The sequence below is a fragment of the Nicotiana tomentosiformis genome, chromosome 10 (genome assembly GCF_000390325.3).
Source record: "Nicotiana tomentosiformis chromosome 10, ASM39032v3, whole genome shotgun sequence".
Classification (NCBI taxonomy): Eukaryota; Viridiplantae; Streptophyta; class Magnoliopsida; order Solanales; family Solanaceae; genus Nicotiana; species Nicotiana tomentosiformis.
The window spans coordinates 49,573,986-49,589,227 of NC_090821.1; the positions used below are offsets into that span (position 1 = coordinate 49,573,986).

General features: G+C 35.9%; 1 protein-coding gene across 1 annotated transcript; it reads left to right on the forward strand.

Moving 5' to 3' along the window:
- The first annotated feature begins 10,665 nt into the window (after window positions 1-10,665).
- LOC104118250 (cyclin-D1-1) lies at window positions 10,666-15,004 on the forward strand. The gene is made up of 6 exons (XM_009629459.4): window positions 10,666-11,084; window positions 11,312-11,398; window positions 12,815-12,913; window positions 13,060-13,261; window positions 13,520-13,650; window positions 13,742-15,004. The coding sequence occupies exons 1-6, from the start codon at window positions 10,818-10,820 to the stop codon at window positions 13,964-13,966; spliced, it is 1,011 nt and encodes a 336-aa protein (XP_009627754.1). The 5' UTR covers window positions 10,666-10,817; the 3' UTR covers window positions 13,967-15,004.
- The last annotated feature ends 238 nt before the right edge of the window (window positions 15,005-15,242 follow it).

The window sequence follows — 15,242 nt, forward strand, 5'->3', positions numbered from 1 at the left end:
AACTTCAAGGTATGAAGGAGAAGATCTCGGTCCAAGAAAAAAAATTAGAGGAGCTCGAGGCTCGGTTGGCCTCCGAACTTGCTAAGGCCAAATTTGACGGTGAAAAAACAAAGGTCAATGCAGATGCATTCGTGGCTATCTATTGGGATAATGCTAAAGCCACTCAGGTACAAGCAAGAGAGGCAGCCGAGACCGCTAAAGCTCGAGCATATTGGGTTGCTGAACTTGCCAAATGCCGATCTCGGAGGGAGACCCTTGAGGAGATCCATTCTTGAGGCTTCGATCTCACCGAAGAGATAAAAAGGCCAAAGAGCTCGAAGCAGATGCTGAAGCATGGGCTTCCAATGATGAAGATGGGATCAAGAGTGGGTCTGAGAATGGTGAGGAGCCCGATGGAGAAGTGACCGCCCCCGGAGATAACCAGGAGACTTAGAGTTTTTTCTGTTTTTTGTGTAGGGTCCTGTTCGGATGTTGTAAACACTTTTGTATATATATAAAGATATTTTCCTTTCCCGATTTGTCTCTGCTTTGTGAAGGTCTTGTTTCATTCATGCCTTATGAAAGTTTTCATAAGTTCGAGGCTTTAAGCAATTTGATCGAAATCAGACCTTTATAGCCTTTATAACCGAGTGGGTGTTTGCTTAAACTTGAAGCGGTGTAGCCCGTAGACTTTTATGGTCTAGTTAGATTTTTTCTCGAACTCAGAATAATTTGTTAGCCCTTAGGCTTGGTAGTCTAGTGAGTGATTGCTCGAACTCGAGATAATTGTTAGCCCTTAGGCTTAATAGTCGAGTGAGTGATTGCTCGAACTTGAAGAAAGGTAGCCTGTAGGCTTTATTAGTCGAGTGAGTGCTTTTCTCGAACTCGAAGTAAGGTAGCCCGTAGGCTTTATTAGTCGAGTGAGTGATTGCTCGAACTCGAGATAATTGTTAGCCCTTAGGCTTAGTAGTCGAGTGAGTGATTGCTCGAACTCAAAGTAAGAGTAGCCCTTAGGCTTAATAGTCGAGTGAGTGATTGCTTGAACTCAAAGTAAGAGTAGCCCTTAGGCTTAATAGTCGAGTGAGTGATTGCTCGAACCGAAGTAAGGTAGCTCGTAGGCTTAGTAATCGAGTGAGTGATTGCTCGAACTCAAAATAATAGTTAGCCCGTAGGCTTCATAGTCGATTGAGTGATTGCTCGAACTCGAAGAAAGGTAGCCCATAGCCTTTATTAGTCGAGTAAGTGCTTTGCTTGAACTCGAAGTAAGGTAGCCCGTGGGCTTAATAGTCGAGTGACTGATTGCTCGAACTCGAGATAATTGTTAGCCCTTAGGCTTAGTAGTTGAGTGAGTGATTTCTCGAACTCGAAGTAAGAGTAGCCCTTAGGCTTAATAGTCGAGTGAGTGATTGCTCGAACCCGGAGTAAGGTAGCCTGTTGGCTTAGTAATCGAGTGAGTGGTAATCGAGTGAGTGATTGTTCGAACTCAAAATAATAGTTATCTGTAGGCTTTATAGTCGAGTGAGTGATTGCTCGAACTCGAAGTAAGGTAGCCCATAGGCTTTATTAGTCGAGTGAGTGCTTTGCTCGAACTCGAAGTAAGGTAGCCCGTAGGAGTAATAGTCGAGTGAGTGGTTGCTCGAACTCGAAGTAAGAGTAGCCCTTAGGCTTAATGTGGGGCTTGTCCTCGTTTATTTTTCGGTTGGCAGTCCCGATTTATGAGGTAGTGGTCGACCCTTAAGCTGTTTGCATAATAGATCATGAAATAGCGGGTGGGTTCTGAGACGTGAGATATCGGCAAAGAAGAAATTTCTCTTTTTCTTTGATGCTAGACCTTTCCGAGGTTGATAGTGTCGATATCGGTGTTATCTCATCGACTGCAAATATTTCCTTTGCAGCATGCTATTCCCCGTATATTGTTTTTACACCGTCCGACGTCGGAAATTTCATCACTTGGTGGAGGGTGGAAGGGAATGCCCTCATATTGTGGATCCAAGGTCTTCCGAGCAGGGCATTATATCTCATGTGACCCTCGATTATGTGGAACTTGGTGTCTTGAATTGTTCCAGCCACGTTCACCGGTAGAATAATCTCCCCTTTAGTTGTTTCATTGGCCATATTGAAGCCGTTTAAAACTCAACCTGTGGGTACGATTTAATTCTGTAGGCCGAGCTTTTTCACGACCCTCGATCGGATGATATTCGGTGAACTACCTGGATCCACTAAAACACGCTTAACTTGAACTTTACTTAATAAGATAGAAATTACCAGAGCATGGTTGTGGGGCTGAGAAATGCCTTCTACTTCTTCGTTGTTGAATGACAAAGTGCATTCGGGCACATAGTCTCGAGTTCGTTTTCCCTAGTGGTTGATACCTTAGTGTGCTTGAACATAGGTCCTAGTGGAACGTCGACCCCACCGACAATCATATGAATGACATGTTGGGTTCATTTTTTCTGTTGGCGTCTCTTTCTCTGAAATGATTCTTGGCTCGATCGCTGAGGAACTCTCGAAGGTGGCCCTCGTTGAATAGACGAGCTACCTCCTCCCTTAATTGTCTACAATCCTCGGTATTATGACCATGCGTGCCATGATACTTGCACATCAAATTTGGGTTTCTTTGGGAAGGATCGGTCTGTATGGGTCTGAGACACCTAGTATCTTTGATCCTTCCGATTGCCGATACAATGCATGATGCATCGATGCTAAAGTTATATTCCGATAACCAAGGTACCTCTGTGGGATCGACATACTTGTCAAAACCACTTTTGCTCATAAGTCCCCGAGAACTTTGTCTTTGATCACTTCTCCGATTGTTCCGGGCGGAATTGCAACCTGAACTATTGTTCCTTCGATCTGCAGTATATGGTTGATATCGGTCTCTGTTCGACCTTCGCTCTATGTCGATGTCCCTTTGGTTCTTAACTACCGACCTGTTTGGATGTACTGAACCGGAGGGAGCTCTTAGTTGGTTGTCCTCGACACTTATCTTCGATTGATATCGATTGTGCACATCTGGCCAGGTCACGGACGGATGCTCGATCAAATTTTGATTCAATTGACGTGATGCTATCGAACACCACTCGTTCAACCCTTGGGTGAAAGCTTGAACGGCCCAATCATCTGTGACCGGTGGCAATTCCATGCGTTCTATTTGAAATCGGGACACGAACTCCCTCACTATTTCATTATCCCTTTGTCTTATCTTGAAAGGTCCAATTTCCTCATTGCGACCTTTAAGGCCCCTGCGTGTGCCTTTACGAAAGAATCTGCTAACATGGCGAATGAGTCGATGGAATTTGTTGGCAAGTTGTGATACCAAATCATTGCTCCCTTCGAAAGGGTCTCTCCGAATTTTTTCAACAGCACAGATTCGATTTCTTCATCTTCTAAATCGTTACCCTTTATGGCACACGTGTAAGAGGTGACGTGTTCGTTAGGGTCGGTCGTCCAATTATATTTAGGAATCTCAGGCATGCAGAATATTTTGGGGATCGGTTTTGGAACTGCACTCGGGGGGAAAAAGGCTTTTGCATGAATTTTTTGGAATCCAACCCTTTCAACACTGGTGGTGCCCCCGGGATCTGATCGACCCTTGAGTTATATGTTTCCATTTTTTTATCGTTTGCTTCGATCTGTTTTGTGAGTTCCTCGAGTATCTTAGCAATTTCGGGATCAGTCCCCGATCCTTACTCATTTGACCTTACTATAGCTGGCTCCGTTCTGTGGGTGATTTCTCGGGGTGGACTGGGCTCCAGTCTGCTCGATACCTGGTTTTGACTCTGCAACTGAGCTATCGCTACCTGTTGAGCTTGCAACATTTCGAAAATCATACGCAAGCTGATTCCATTTTCCTCAACATTATGGGTATCTCGAGCTGCAGATCGAGTACCACCATGAATGTTATTTTCAGGTTCAAAACGTTGGTTTGCCTCAATAGTCATATGCGAATTAACGTCTAATAGTACTTCGACTCGGGCCCCAACGGCATCGACAAGCGTCCTTTCGGCCCTGGGCATCAAGTTGTTGTTCTCACCTTGAAGGCCAACTTCATTGTCGACAGGTAAGGCCATTAATTGAGAGTTCGTTGTTGCTAATCCGAAATCAAAGACACTTTCAACGACAAGCGTAAAACGGTGTGTTTTGCAGATTTGTGTCAAATAATCATTGTTATCCTTAGCCCCACGGTGGGCGCCAAACTGTTTACCCGAAAAACGGATAGATTTGAATTTATACATAGTTCTAAAGGTACGTGGTATAACTTGACGTAAATCATATAAGCGGAAATATCGAATATTGACTATCAAGAATGAAAATACAAACAAGGTTGAAGGGAGGATGATTTATGAGTAAGCAAGATGAAAATAGTATATTAAGCTCAAAATGATAATCTCTCAATATGGAGCATATATACAGTATCTGAGTTATGGTGTCTTAATGTCTCAATGCCCCCTCAGAGAGATAATAGCCATCCCTCTTATAGTGGAGGATTTTACTTTAGATATAATTAAAAATACATAGTGGGAAACCATGATAAATCAACTTTTTCCTTTTTCCTGCCGAGGTTCTCTCTTTAGTGCGGCTGTAACGGCTCTTGTCTATAGGCTCGATATTGACTTAAGCTAGATACTGAATCGAGCTCGGTCTTGACTCGGGCCCGGTATTGATTTGGGCTCAGCATTGGTCGGTCTTTGGTTCTCGAGCTCGATAACGTTGCTTCACATCATAGTTCGATTTGGATTCGAGCTCGATAATGACTTCGAGCTCGGTATTGATCGGTCCCTTAAACTCGAAGCTAGGTAACCCGGCTTCAGAGCTTATCCCAAAATTATGAAGACGCTCTTCGGTCCATTATGTTCCGATCTCGACCAGTTGTACGAAGGCCGAAATCGATTTCGACCGTATACAATAACTAATCCAAAGATTGTTATCCTTTCAATATTGGATGTAACATCAAAATTGCCAAGATTGCAAAATAATATTATACTAATATACTTATATCAATTAAAAATGGAACTCAAGTGTAAATATCAGAATTTATACGTGAATTATATTCGTAATACACCATATATAACCAAACTAGCCCAATAAAATTTTATTAGTTATTTGATGATGAATTTTCAAAAATGACTATTGTTTAGTGGCTATTAACTTCCTATAGCTACCATAAATAAAATTACTTTCAGTAGCTATCTTTTAGTTGTTATGGTAATATATTCGAGCTATTGTATTCATGAATACAGTAACAAAAATCGGGCTAAAAATAGGGCAGTCCAGTTGTCAGCCGTTGTATTCACATAAATTCATACCATATATTCATGAATACAATGTAATAATAGGTCTCTCAAGTTGTTTAATAACGGAAAGCTGCTAATTTAACGGGATACACTCATAATATAATTCACCTAAATCAATTAAAACATACAACATTATCAATCCAATTAATGAGAAGATTTATCAGATGCTAAACACCAAACAATAGAGCATTCTTCAGAGTTTCAGTCCCTCTTTTTTTTTGATACAGTTCGAGTTTTTTTTTTCTTTTTCTGACATTGTTCGAGGTTCTGCTTGGAATTGAAATAACTATCTACAGAAATATTTTGAAATTTGATTTTCTGTATATGAATACATCATGTATTTATGCCGGATACAACATGTAATAGTAACCTACTGCCTGCATATTTCATAATAAACCTAGTGCTTGTATTCTGTTGTATCTAACAGTTGTGTTCAATGTATTCAAGTTTATTTTTGTATTTATAATATTTTATTTATTCCTAATACATGGTATTACTGCTTTATTGAGTATATTTCATTAGTTGTATTCATTGATTTTCTATTTGAATTGAGAGTATTTCACTGTATTATTATTTTAAATACAAATGGATACAGTTAGGTTTAAAATACAGATGAATACAGTTAGATTGAATGCACAACTAATTGATGAATAACATCAGAATGATAGAACTAATAATGTATTTAAAAATATTATTGTAAGAACTCAAATACATATAAATACAACAGTCAAAAATCACTGTACAAAATAAAAATCAGTGTATGCCTTATCGAATACATATAAATACATCTAAATACAAGAAGAGAAAACTATTGTAGAAACTACAAATCAATATATGCGGACTCGAATACATATAAATACATCTACAATTAGGGTCATTCCGTATTTTTGTTCTCCTTTCGGCTTCAATGGTTACTGATGAACACAGGTTCCTCTTGAGTGATTTGCAAATCGAAAGATGGCCCTTCGAAATTGAGTGCTTTATTGGGTATTATGCAGAAAACCTAACAATGGTTGATATTTTTAAAAACTGTTGAAGAGAAAAAAGAAGAAGCTTTAACCGGCCAAAAATCAAAAAACTTTAGTGGTAAGTGGTGAAAATCTATGTTGATAGTTTACGACTTGCACAATTTCATAGTTCTTGACAGAAGCAAGAAATCATGAATCATAAGGAAAAAAATTTAGTGTCACGCCTCCACGTCATGTGAAATTGGGAAAGAACAATTTTGAAAAGGATGTTAAGAAAACTTGCAGGAAATCATGGAAAACCTCACAGTTTTCATGGCTGAAGAGTGGTGATAACCATGAAAATCATGGAAAAGCTAACCGTCTGTCGGAGGAAACCAGTTTTCTGGTTCATATAGGAAAGAATGAGAGAGCGATGGTGGAGAAAGAGATCGTGGAGAGAGAAACAAGATACTATGCGTGATTTTGGGAGAGAATAAACTGAAAGAATGACAGAGAAAAATATTAGACAGCATATTTAATGGCTTAACAGTAGGAAGTAACCATAAATACATATTTTGCTATAAAAACTAAAAGGTAGTTATAAAAAATAATATTTTAAAAGGATTTTTATTTATAATAAATAGGGTGTAAAGCTTTGTTATAGGAGGTAAAATTTCTTTTTTTGATCTAGTTTGTAAAATTTATTTATTTTGAAACAAATGATTTTCGATAAAGTCCTTATTGAAAATAGTAAGTAGGCATTTGGACATAAGAATTGTAATTTTTTAAAAAAGTAGTATTTGAAGTTAAGTTAAAAAATGGTATTTGGAATTTGAAATTATATTTGGACATGCATTTCACTTGAAAAAATATTGCAGTTTTGTGAGTGAGGAAAAAAATTCTGAAAATTTTGAATTAAACTCATTTTCGATTTTTTTTAAACTTACAAATTTTATGGACAAATATATTTTTGAAAAGTAAAAATAAAAAATAAAAAGAGATTTTCTTTTATGAACAAACGGGGCATAAATGGTTCTAAAACCTGCCATTGACTAAATAGTACATAATAAGGGATCGTTTGGTAGGATGTATTAGATAAAATAATGCATGCATTAGCTTTGTGCATTAATAATACTTTGTTTGGTACACTTTTTGAACTTATGCATTAGTTATGCAAGCATTAGTTATACACCATATTTGGTATTATCCTATGCATAACTAATGTACAGAAAATTATGGTATTAGCAATACAATGGGTTTTAATGCATGCATTAGCTTAGTTAAAAACAAAATTGTCCTTCAAAATTTATACTTGATTAAAATATGCTATTATATTAATACAATTTTAAAATAATCCAAAAAATGAGAAATAAAATTATATCCCTAGTAAATAAATAAATACTTAGCATATTTTTTTAATAAATAAATATCCAGTTCTATACTACAATATAGGTAGATAAATCAAATAATTTGTTTTAAACTTTTCTATATAAAAACATTCCTCAACATATGTTTCTTTTAAAAAGATAGAGTGATGGACTGGTTTTGAGGGCATTTTTGTAAACAAATAATTCTTTTAGAAATTGCGGAATACTTTAATACATCAAACCAAACAATGGATAAGAAATTAATATGTCAGCATAACTAATGCTAACATAACTAATATCAGCATTATTAATACATCATATTCAGCATTATTCTTATGCACCCTACCAAACGACCTCTAAGTGTTATGTGCCGAGAATGCGAGTGGAGAATGGTGACGACTAGGGGTGGCAAAATGGTTTTAAAAAAAAACAGTTAACCACCCATATTATCCACTAAAAAATAGGTTGGATAATGAACTTTTTAAAAATGGGTCAAATATGGATAAGAACTATATTATCCGTTTAGAAAACGGATAACCAATAGGTTTAACTTTTATATTTGTAAAACCTCAAATTGGGGGGTTACTCAAGTTTGGGAGACTAGGAATTCTCCCAAAAGTGATCATATTCATGAAGCCATGGATAGCTGATTAACCCGTTTTTTATTTGTTCGAAATATGAGTCGGATCGAATAATTTATCCGTTTTTTATTACCTATTTTCAACCCGTTTCATATCCGATCCGTTCCGCCAGTTTGCCACCCCTAGTGGCGATAGATATTTGGTCTAAATTTTTTCTTATTATACCTCCAATGCCACTCACGTGACACTTCGTATCTGTCATCTGATAATGAACCACCCATATAATGTCGAAAAGAGGCTGCTACGGTGGCTTTACCTTTCCTCATTTTCCCCCCTTCATTTTTTTGCCTTTTGATGATCAACACAAGCATAGTTTAACATGAATCATCTGAATATATACTATAATCTGAAATAAATCTAGAGAATTTTTCTTCCAGATCATAATTAGAAATTTAAAATATTTCGGCATTACACATACAATATTCGAAACCACTAATTCATCTAATCTGAACTCATGTTAGGTAGACTCATTAAAGACAATATATACAACATTCTTCAATAATAACAACAACAACATACCCAGTATAATCTCACATAATGGAGTTTGAGAAGCGTAATATATACAGACCTTACCCCTACCTCACGGAGATAACAACATTCTCTAACAACAAGTTCTCTATTCCTAGGAAGCAAGTTCGAGATCTTTAACCAAGGTTTTTAATTACGAAAAAGGGCCAATATACCCAATACTATCAGAAAGGATTTACACATATCCTCGTTACACTTTGAGTCCAAATATACTCCTGTCATTATACTATTGGTTCAAATATACCTCTTTTCTGTTAAGTTTGTCCAAAGTGGACATTCACTCCTACGTGACAATGGCATTTAATGAGGTGGATGCCACATGGCTTGTCACCTAAGCGCCCCTAACCCATTTTATCCCTCACTTCTATTTTTTTCACCACTAAAAGTTTTTTTCCCTCCACCAATATTGCCACCATTACCTATCATGAAAAATATTGTATTTCAAATTTTAATCTTTTATATATGGATTATGGGCATTGAGGCGGTATGCCATGTGGCATCCACCTCATCAAATATCAGTGCCACGTAAGATTGAATGTCCACCTTGGACAAACTTAACAGAATATGGGTATATTTGAACTAATAGTATTACGGCAAGGGTATATTTGGACCCAAAATATCACGAAGGGGATATTTAAATATTTTCTCATAGTACATGAGTATATTTAACCCTTTACGGTAATTATACATAATTTTGTTTACGAATAGGCTTGATATAACAGGTTAAGTATTTGTTTACTTTTAATTAGTTATCAAATTACACTTATTATGTCAATGACGTGTACTCCCTCGTTTACTTTTACTTGTCCACTATTGACTTTACACACCCTTTAAGAAATAATAAATAAAGTATATAATTTACCATGATACCCATATTAATTGGTGTATAGTTAATGGATTTGAAAAATAATTTAGAATGAGTAATAAATGCTAAGGGCAAAATAGAAAAAATGAATTAGTTTTCTCTTGATATGCGAAAGTGGACAAGTAAAAGTGAAAATTTACTTTTAGAATAGTAAACAAGTAAAAATGAACGGAAGGAGTAATTGTAAGTTACTTTAATTTGATGTGTACAAATTATTAAACCCTGAGTATGAAAATATTTATATGCACTCAAAGTAAATTAGAATAACAAATGCATGACATAAAAATTTTGCACAACTAAAAGAACAAGTGCATGCCATGTCTTATGCACACCTTTTACCACTAAATATAGTTAATTAATATACTTTACCTCAATTTATTGTCCAATCGTAATAAATTAATATATAATTTAATTTGATACACATGCCTAAGTAAGATTTTGTTGTAGTGATAGACATATGAGGTACTATATAACAAAAGAAGGGATTCTACTTCCTTGTGTCGTGCATGTGTTTTTTTTTTTTTAATTTTATATTTAACCTAAAAAGTTGGCTAAATATTTCAAGTTTGTGCAAACCTCTTGATAATAACAACTAAAAATGAATTACTCATTATTGCCGTGGAATTGGCCAATGCGTTCGCTGTCTATGTCACATCCTTCGAAATGAAATCTCTCCCCGTAGGATACATGAATGCGAGATTATTTGTGCACCGAGATACCCTTGCCCTTTTTGCCGTTTGAAGCCAATTACACATAACAAATGGAAATCTCTAATGACAAATTGACAATAATAATTCTCACGTTTTTTTTTAAAACAATACAAAACCCTGTATCTGCAGTGTATTTGTTGATATGTTTTTCAAAATAAAAGAGAAGAAAAAGAATAAAAAGCCTGCAATACTCCTAGTACTTTGAACTCCTACAGCTCAATTAACAATTCTTTTTTGTAGATACTTTCTTATCCTGGAATGAAATTAAATCAAAATTACAAAATAAAATTCATAATATAACTATTTATACCCAGTGAATGAGATAGCCACAATCAAAGACGAAAAAAAACATAACACTTCCTTTCTATCTTTTCGCCGTCCACGTCGACATTCCGGCTATCTTCTCCGATCACTCCCCGTTTCCGGCAATCAACTTCCGTTTATCAAAGATGATCAGAACAGAATGAGAATCGCTATCGACCTATCATGTCAGTCTCGTGCTCCGATTGCTTCTCCGACTTACTCTGCGGCGAGGACTCCGACACCGTTTTCACAAACGGAGGAGGAGGAGAGGATTCGCCGGAATGTTCGTCGTCGGATATCGAATCTCAGTTCGTCGATTTCGATGAATCCATCGCCGGTCTTATTGAAGACGAACGATACTTCGTCCCTGGATTTGACTATTTCGAGAGGTTTCAATCTCAATCTCTAATCGCCGTTGCTAGAGAAGATTCCGTTGCATGGATTCTCAAGGTACTGTTCAATCAATCTCATCGGATAACACAGTAAACTCCGGCGAAAGAACTTTACGGAGCATGTTATATTTTTGTTTCTTCTTTTTGCTAAAATATACCTGAGGCTTACTCACGCACTATTCAGTTCTTTTTTCTTCGCTATGTCCATATTTGTTTGAAACTGAAAAATCGAATTCAAATAACGTAACGATGAATCGAGTAACTAACAGCGTTGTGTTTTTGCAGGTACAACGCCACTATGGTTTCCAGCCATTAACGGCGTATCTCGCTGTTAATTACTTCGATCGTTTTCTCTACTCTAGAAGCTTGCCGGTAAACTAGTCATTTTCAAGTTTTTTCTTTTTTCTTTTCATTTCCCTTTTATAACGAGAGGAGCGTGTGACCGGAATAAAGGGCCAAAATAAGTTTGAGTATATTGGAGGTACCAAACATCATCGTCATTAAGAAAACTTTAAACTATATTACATTTACATTATCAATGCATAAGATATGCATAAAACTTTTTAGACGTAACACAAAAAGGGACCGTACTTATTAGAGTAATCTATAAGTGATTGACAACTTAGAAAAGATGACGGTTAACTATATTGATAACGTTAATTTTTTTTATATAAGATAAATTTTCGATATTGAGTTGCACATTCTCGAATTACTAAAAAAAGTTTATTTTTCTCCAAATTAATATTTTTTAGTCATTTATTATTTTTACAATGACATCATTGACTTTTCACGAATTAAGAAAAGTGAGTAAATTATAATTTCATAGAGGGTCTAAAAAAAGGCAACCCGGTGTAATAAGCTTCCGTTATGTGCGGGGTCTGGAAACGGTCGGACCTTTATCTTGCATTTCTACAAGAAACTGTTTTCACGGCTCGAACTCGTGACTTCCTAGTCACATGACAACAACTTTATCAGTTATGCGAACTTAATTATCGTTATTATTGTTGACTTTGTTGGTGAGATCTAGTTGTAATCATCTAACAAGGCGAAGACAAATTCAACTAATTGGGTCCTCATTGTTTGTTTACTGTGTTGTATAATGACTAGTATTATATCGTAGTAAAAGTACAAGATCTTTTGTTTTCTGATCTCGCCAATAATAATGTGATCAAGATTTTATAGTAATTTGTAGTGTCACCTAAAAACAATGGGCTGTAGAAGGTATTTTCAGCTAGTAAAATAGGAAAAGCAAGAGAGAATGAAATAGTAAACTTGAAAGTTGATCAAAAAGTATTCGAAACCCTTTATTTACAATTTTCAATCTCGATCAGTATTTGAATAAATGATCGTCGCATTGTCCACCTTATACCTTTTTTTAAAAAAATTATTTATATATCGTGATGTTCGGGACAATTTATTTGCATTCAATTATTCTGTCGGAAATTTTTACCACCTTCCGCGATCACATATATTAAATAACTTTGTACATTAAAGTTTAAGCAAACGAGAATAAATCACTTAAAATCTTTTTCCTTTTTTGCTGAAAATATTTAAACTTCGAGTTCTAATTATTTTCTCGCTTAAATGAGTTTATTGTACTTTATATGCATGCGTGACAATAATTTAGTATAGGTGACATAGGACCTAAAAGTATTCGTTCAGGAGGTCCGCTTGTCTCTTTTATAAAATTTATTAAAAGTATACTTAACCTACTGAGAATTCTATTTTCTTTATTACTTGTATTAAATACGATTATCTTAACGAATTTCCCTTTCTATGTATTTTCAGCAAACAGACGGTTGGCCGCTACAACTCTTGTCGGTTGCTTGCTTATCTTTAGCAGCAAAAATGGAGGAACCTCTTGTTCCTTCTCTTTTGGATATTCAGGTAATTTGTTTGTATTTGATTGTTTTCTTCTAAAAAAGAAAAGACATTAAGATCCCTCATTTTCTCGTAAAAAAAAAAGGACCCCTCACGTGTTTTCTTTCTGAGCTTAGCTTAAAGTTGAATTTAACAATTTCTTTTTTTCATAGGTTGAAGGTGCAAAGTACATGTTTGAACCCAAAACCATCCAAAGAATGGAGTTTCTTGTGCTGAGGGTATTAGATTGGAGGCTCCGATCCATAACCCCGTTTTGCTTCCTCAGCTTCTTTGCTTATAAGCTTGATCCAGTAGGAACTTTCACTGGCTTCCTTATTTCAAAGGCTACTGAAATTATCCTCTCAAATATTCAAGGTTGGTTTTCCCAAGAAAGAAAAAAAGAAATGAAAAAGAAAAGAAGAAGCTAATATACGTACGTTACACATGCATGCATGTGTATATTTGCGCTAATATAACTTGTATATACTTACAATATAAAAAGTTTTTATACTGATTTAATAGTGTAAAATTTCTTGCAGTACTATGTGTGTACAATATATAGAAGTTAAACTCTTCCTACATCTTACATGTACATCAACTATTCCGCTGATAACATATTGCTGATATTTACAGAAGCTAGCTTTCTTGAATATTGGCCATCATGCATAGCTGCTGCAACAATACTTTGTGCAGCTAATGATCTTCCAAATTTCTCTCTTGTGAATGCTGAACATGCTGAATCTTGGTGCGATGGACTCCGCAAAGTAAGAAAACTTTGTTGCCTTCTTTTGCCTGCTTTCTAATTATAAAAAGTTCCTGACTTTAAGAATAAAGTGAAATTCCCATTTTTGGCAGGATAAAATCGTGGGTTGCTATGAATTAGTGCAAAAGTATGCCATTGCATTAAGACCAAGGAGATTTCCAAAAGTTTTACCACGGGTACGAGTAATGACTCGGGCTAGTACTGTATTAACCAGTGAGTCATCATCCTCGTCCTCATCATCTTCCACATCTTATAAAAGGAGAAAACTAAATAACAGCTGGTGGAATACAGATGACGACAGAGCAAGTTCATGTTAATTAAGGGGTGGCGAATTAAGAATAAGGAGCTAGGAAAAAGAAAATGTGGTCCTTACAATCCTCAGTATTTTTTCATGTTGGAGGGTGTTTTTGAGTTAAATTGACTGGAGTGATGTAGATTATTTAGTACTATATATAATGTACGTACGATGAGAGTTTGGGACTTGGGAGCATTAAATTAATCTTTTTTATTTGGGTGAGAAGTGCCATTCATTAAATGGCTTTGCTTATTCCCTAGGGGAAGGGGATTTGGTACATAGTATTTTGGTGTGAGAAAAGGTGAAAGAGAGAAAAAGAAAGAGAAAGAAGAGATTGTTTAATTATAGTAGCATTAAGTGGAGTCATGGAGTAGTGTGTGTGAATGAGGTGGGGTTTTGTGATTGAATTCAAAGGGAGCATTGATTATTAAATGAAAGGGGGAATTTGGGGGGGGGGGGGGAGAGATGGTGGGGGCCATTTGCAAAGGATCATTGGAGAAGAGAAAATTAAATCAATGGAGTTGTGGCTAAAAAATATTGAAGTTTGGGCAAATCCATTGATGAATAAGTCAAGAACGCTCTTCATATTTATTATATATAGGCCAACATTATTGCTTCACCAACTTTTACCCTAGCTCTAAGAAAATGAATGAAAATCAAGGATCCACTCAAGGAGAAAAAAACAAGGGTTGAACGTCAAGAATAACATTTGGCTCCGTATAATCAGGCTTTTCGTTTGAGGTGTGTGCTCTACACTGTGTGTATGTGTGTTTTTTTGGCGGGAAAGTTTGCCTTTCTTTTTCTTTGTCCTAACCATATACTGGACTTTTTTTTCTTCGAACGTGTAAGGTTACACGTGTGTATTCTTTTAATTACATTATTTTTCTTTTAAAGGAGGTAATATGAAGAAAAAAAACCTCCTTTTTTCCGGCCAAAATTTGGCCTAACCATACAAAGGGTCTTTGGGGCCTTTCAAAGTGTGTTGTATTTGGATTTTTGTGCCAAACATGATGTTACATCTAGTATATATGAAATAAATTATCTCATGCTTTTTATTGGATGACATTTTTTTTATTTGATTCTTCCTCCCTCACTGTCAATCTTGCTTTTCTTTTCCAGAGTGTGACATGCACGTGAATGACAATAAAGACTTTTGTAGCTTTGCCATTTGTTTTTATTACTGCCTAGAGAACTTTATAATTATAATGAAAAGGTGGAAATTTTAGGGGGAAACAAAACATGGCCATAGCTAAATGCAGTGAAGTGAAGTGAAGGAGACTTTAGCTAGAAAGAGCATT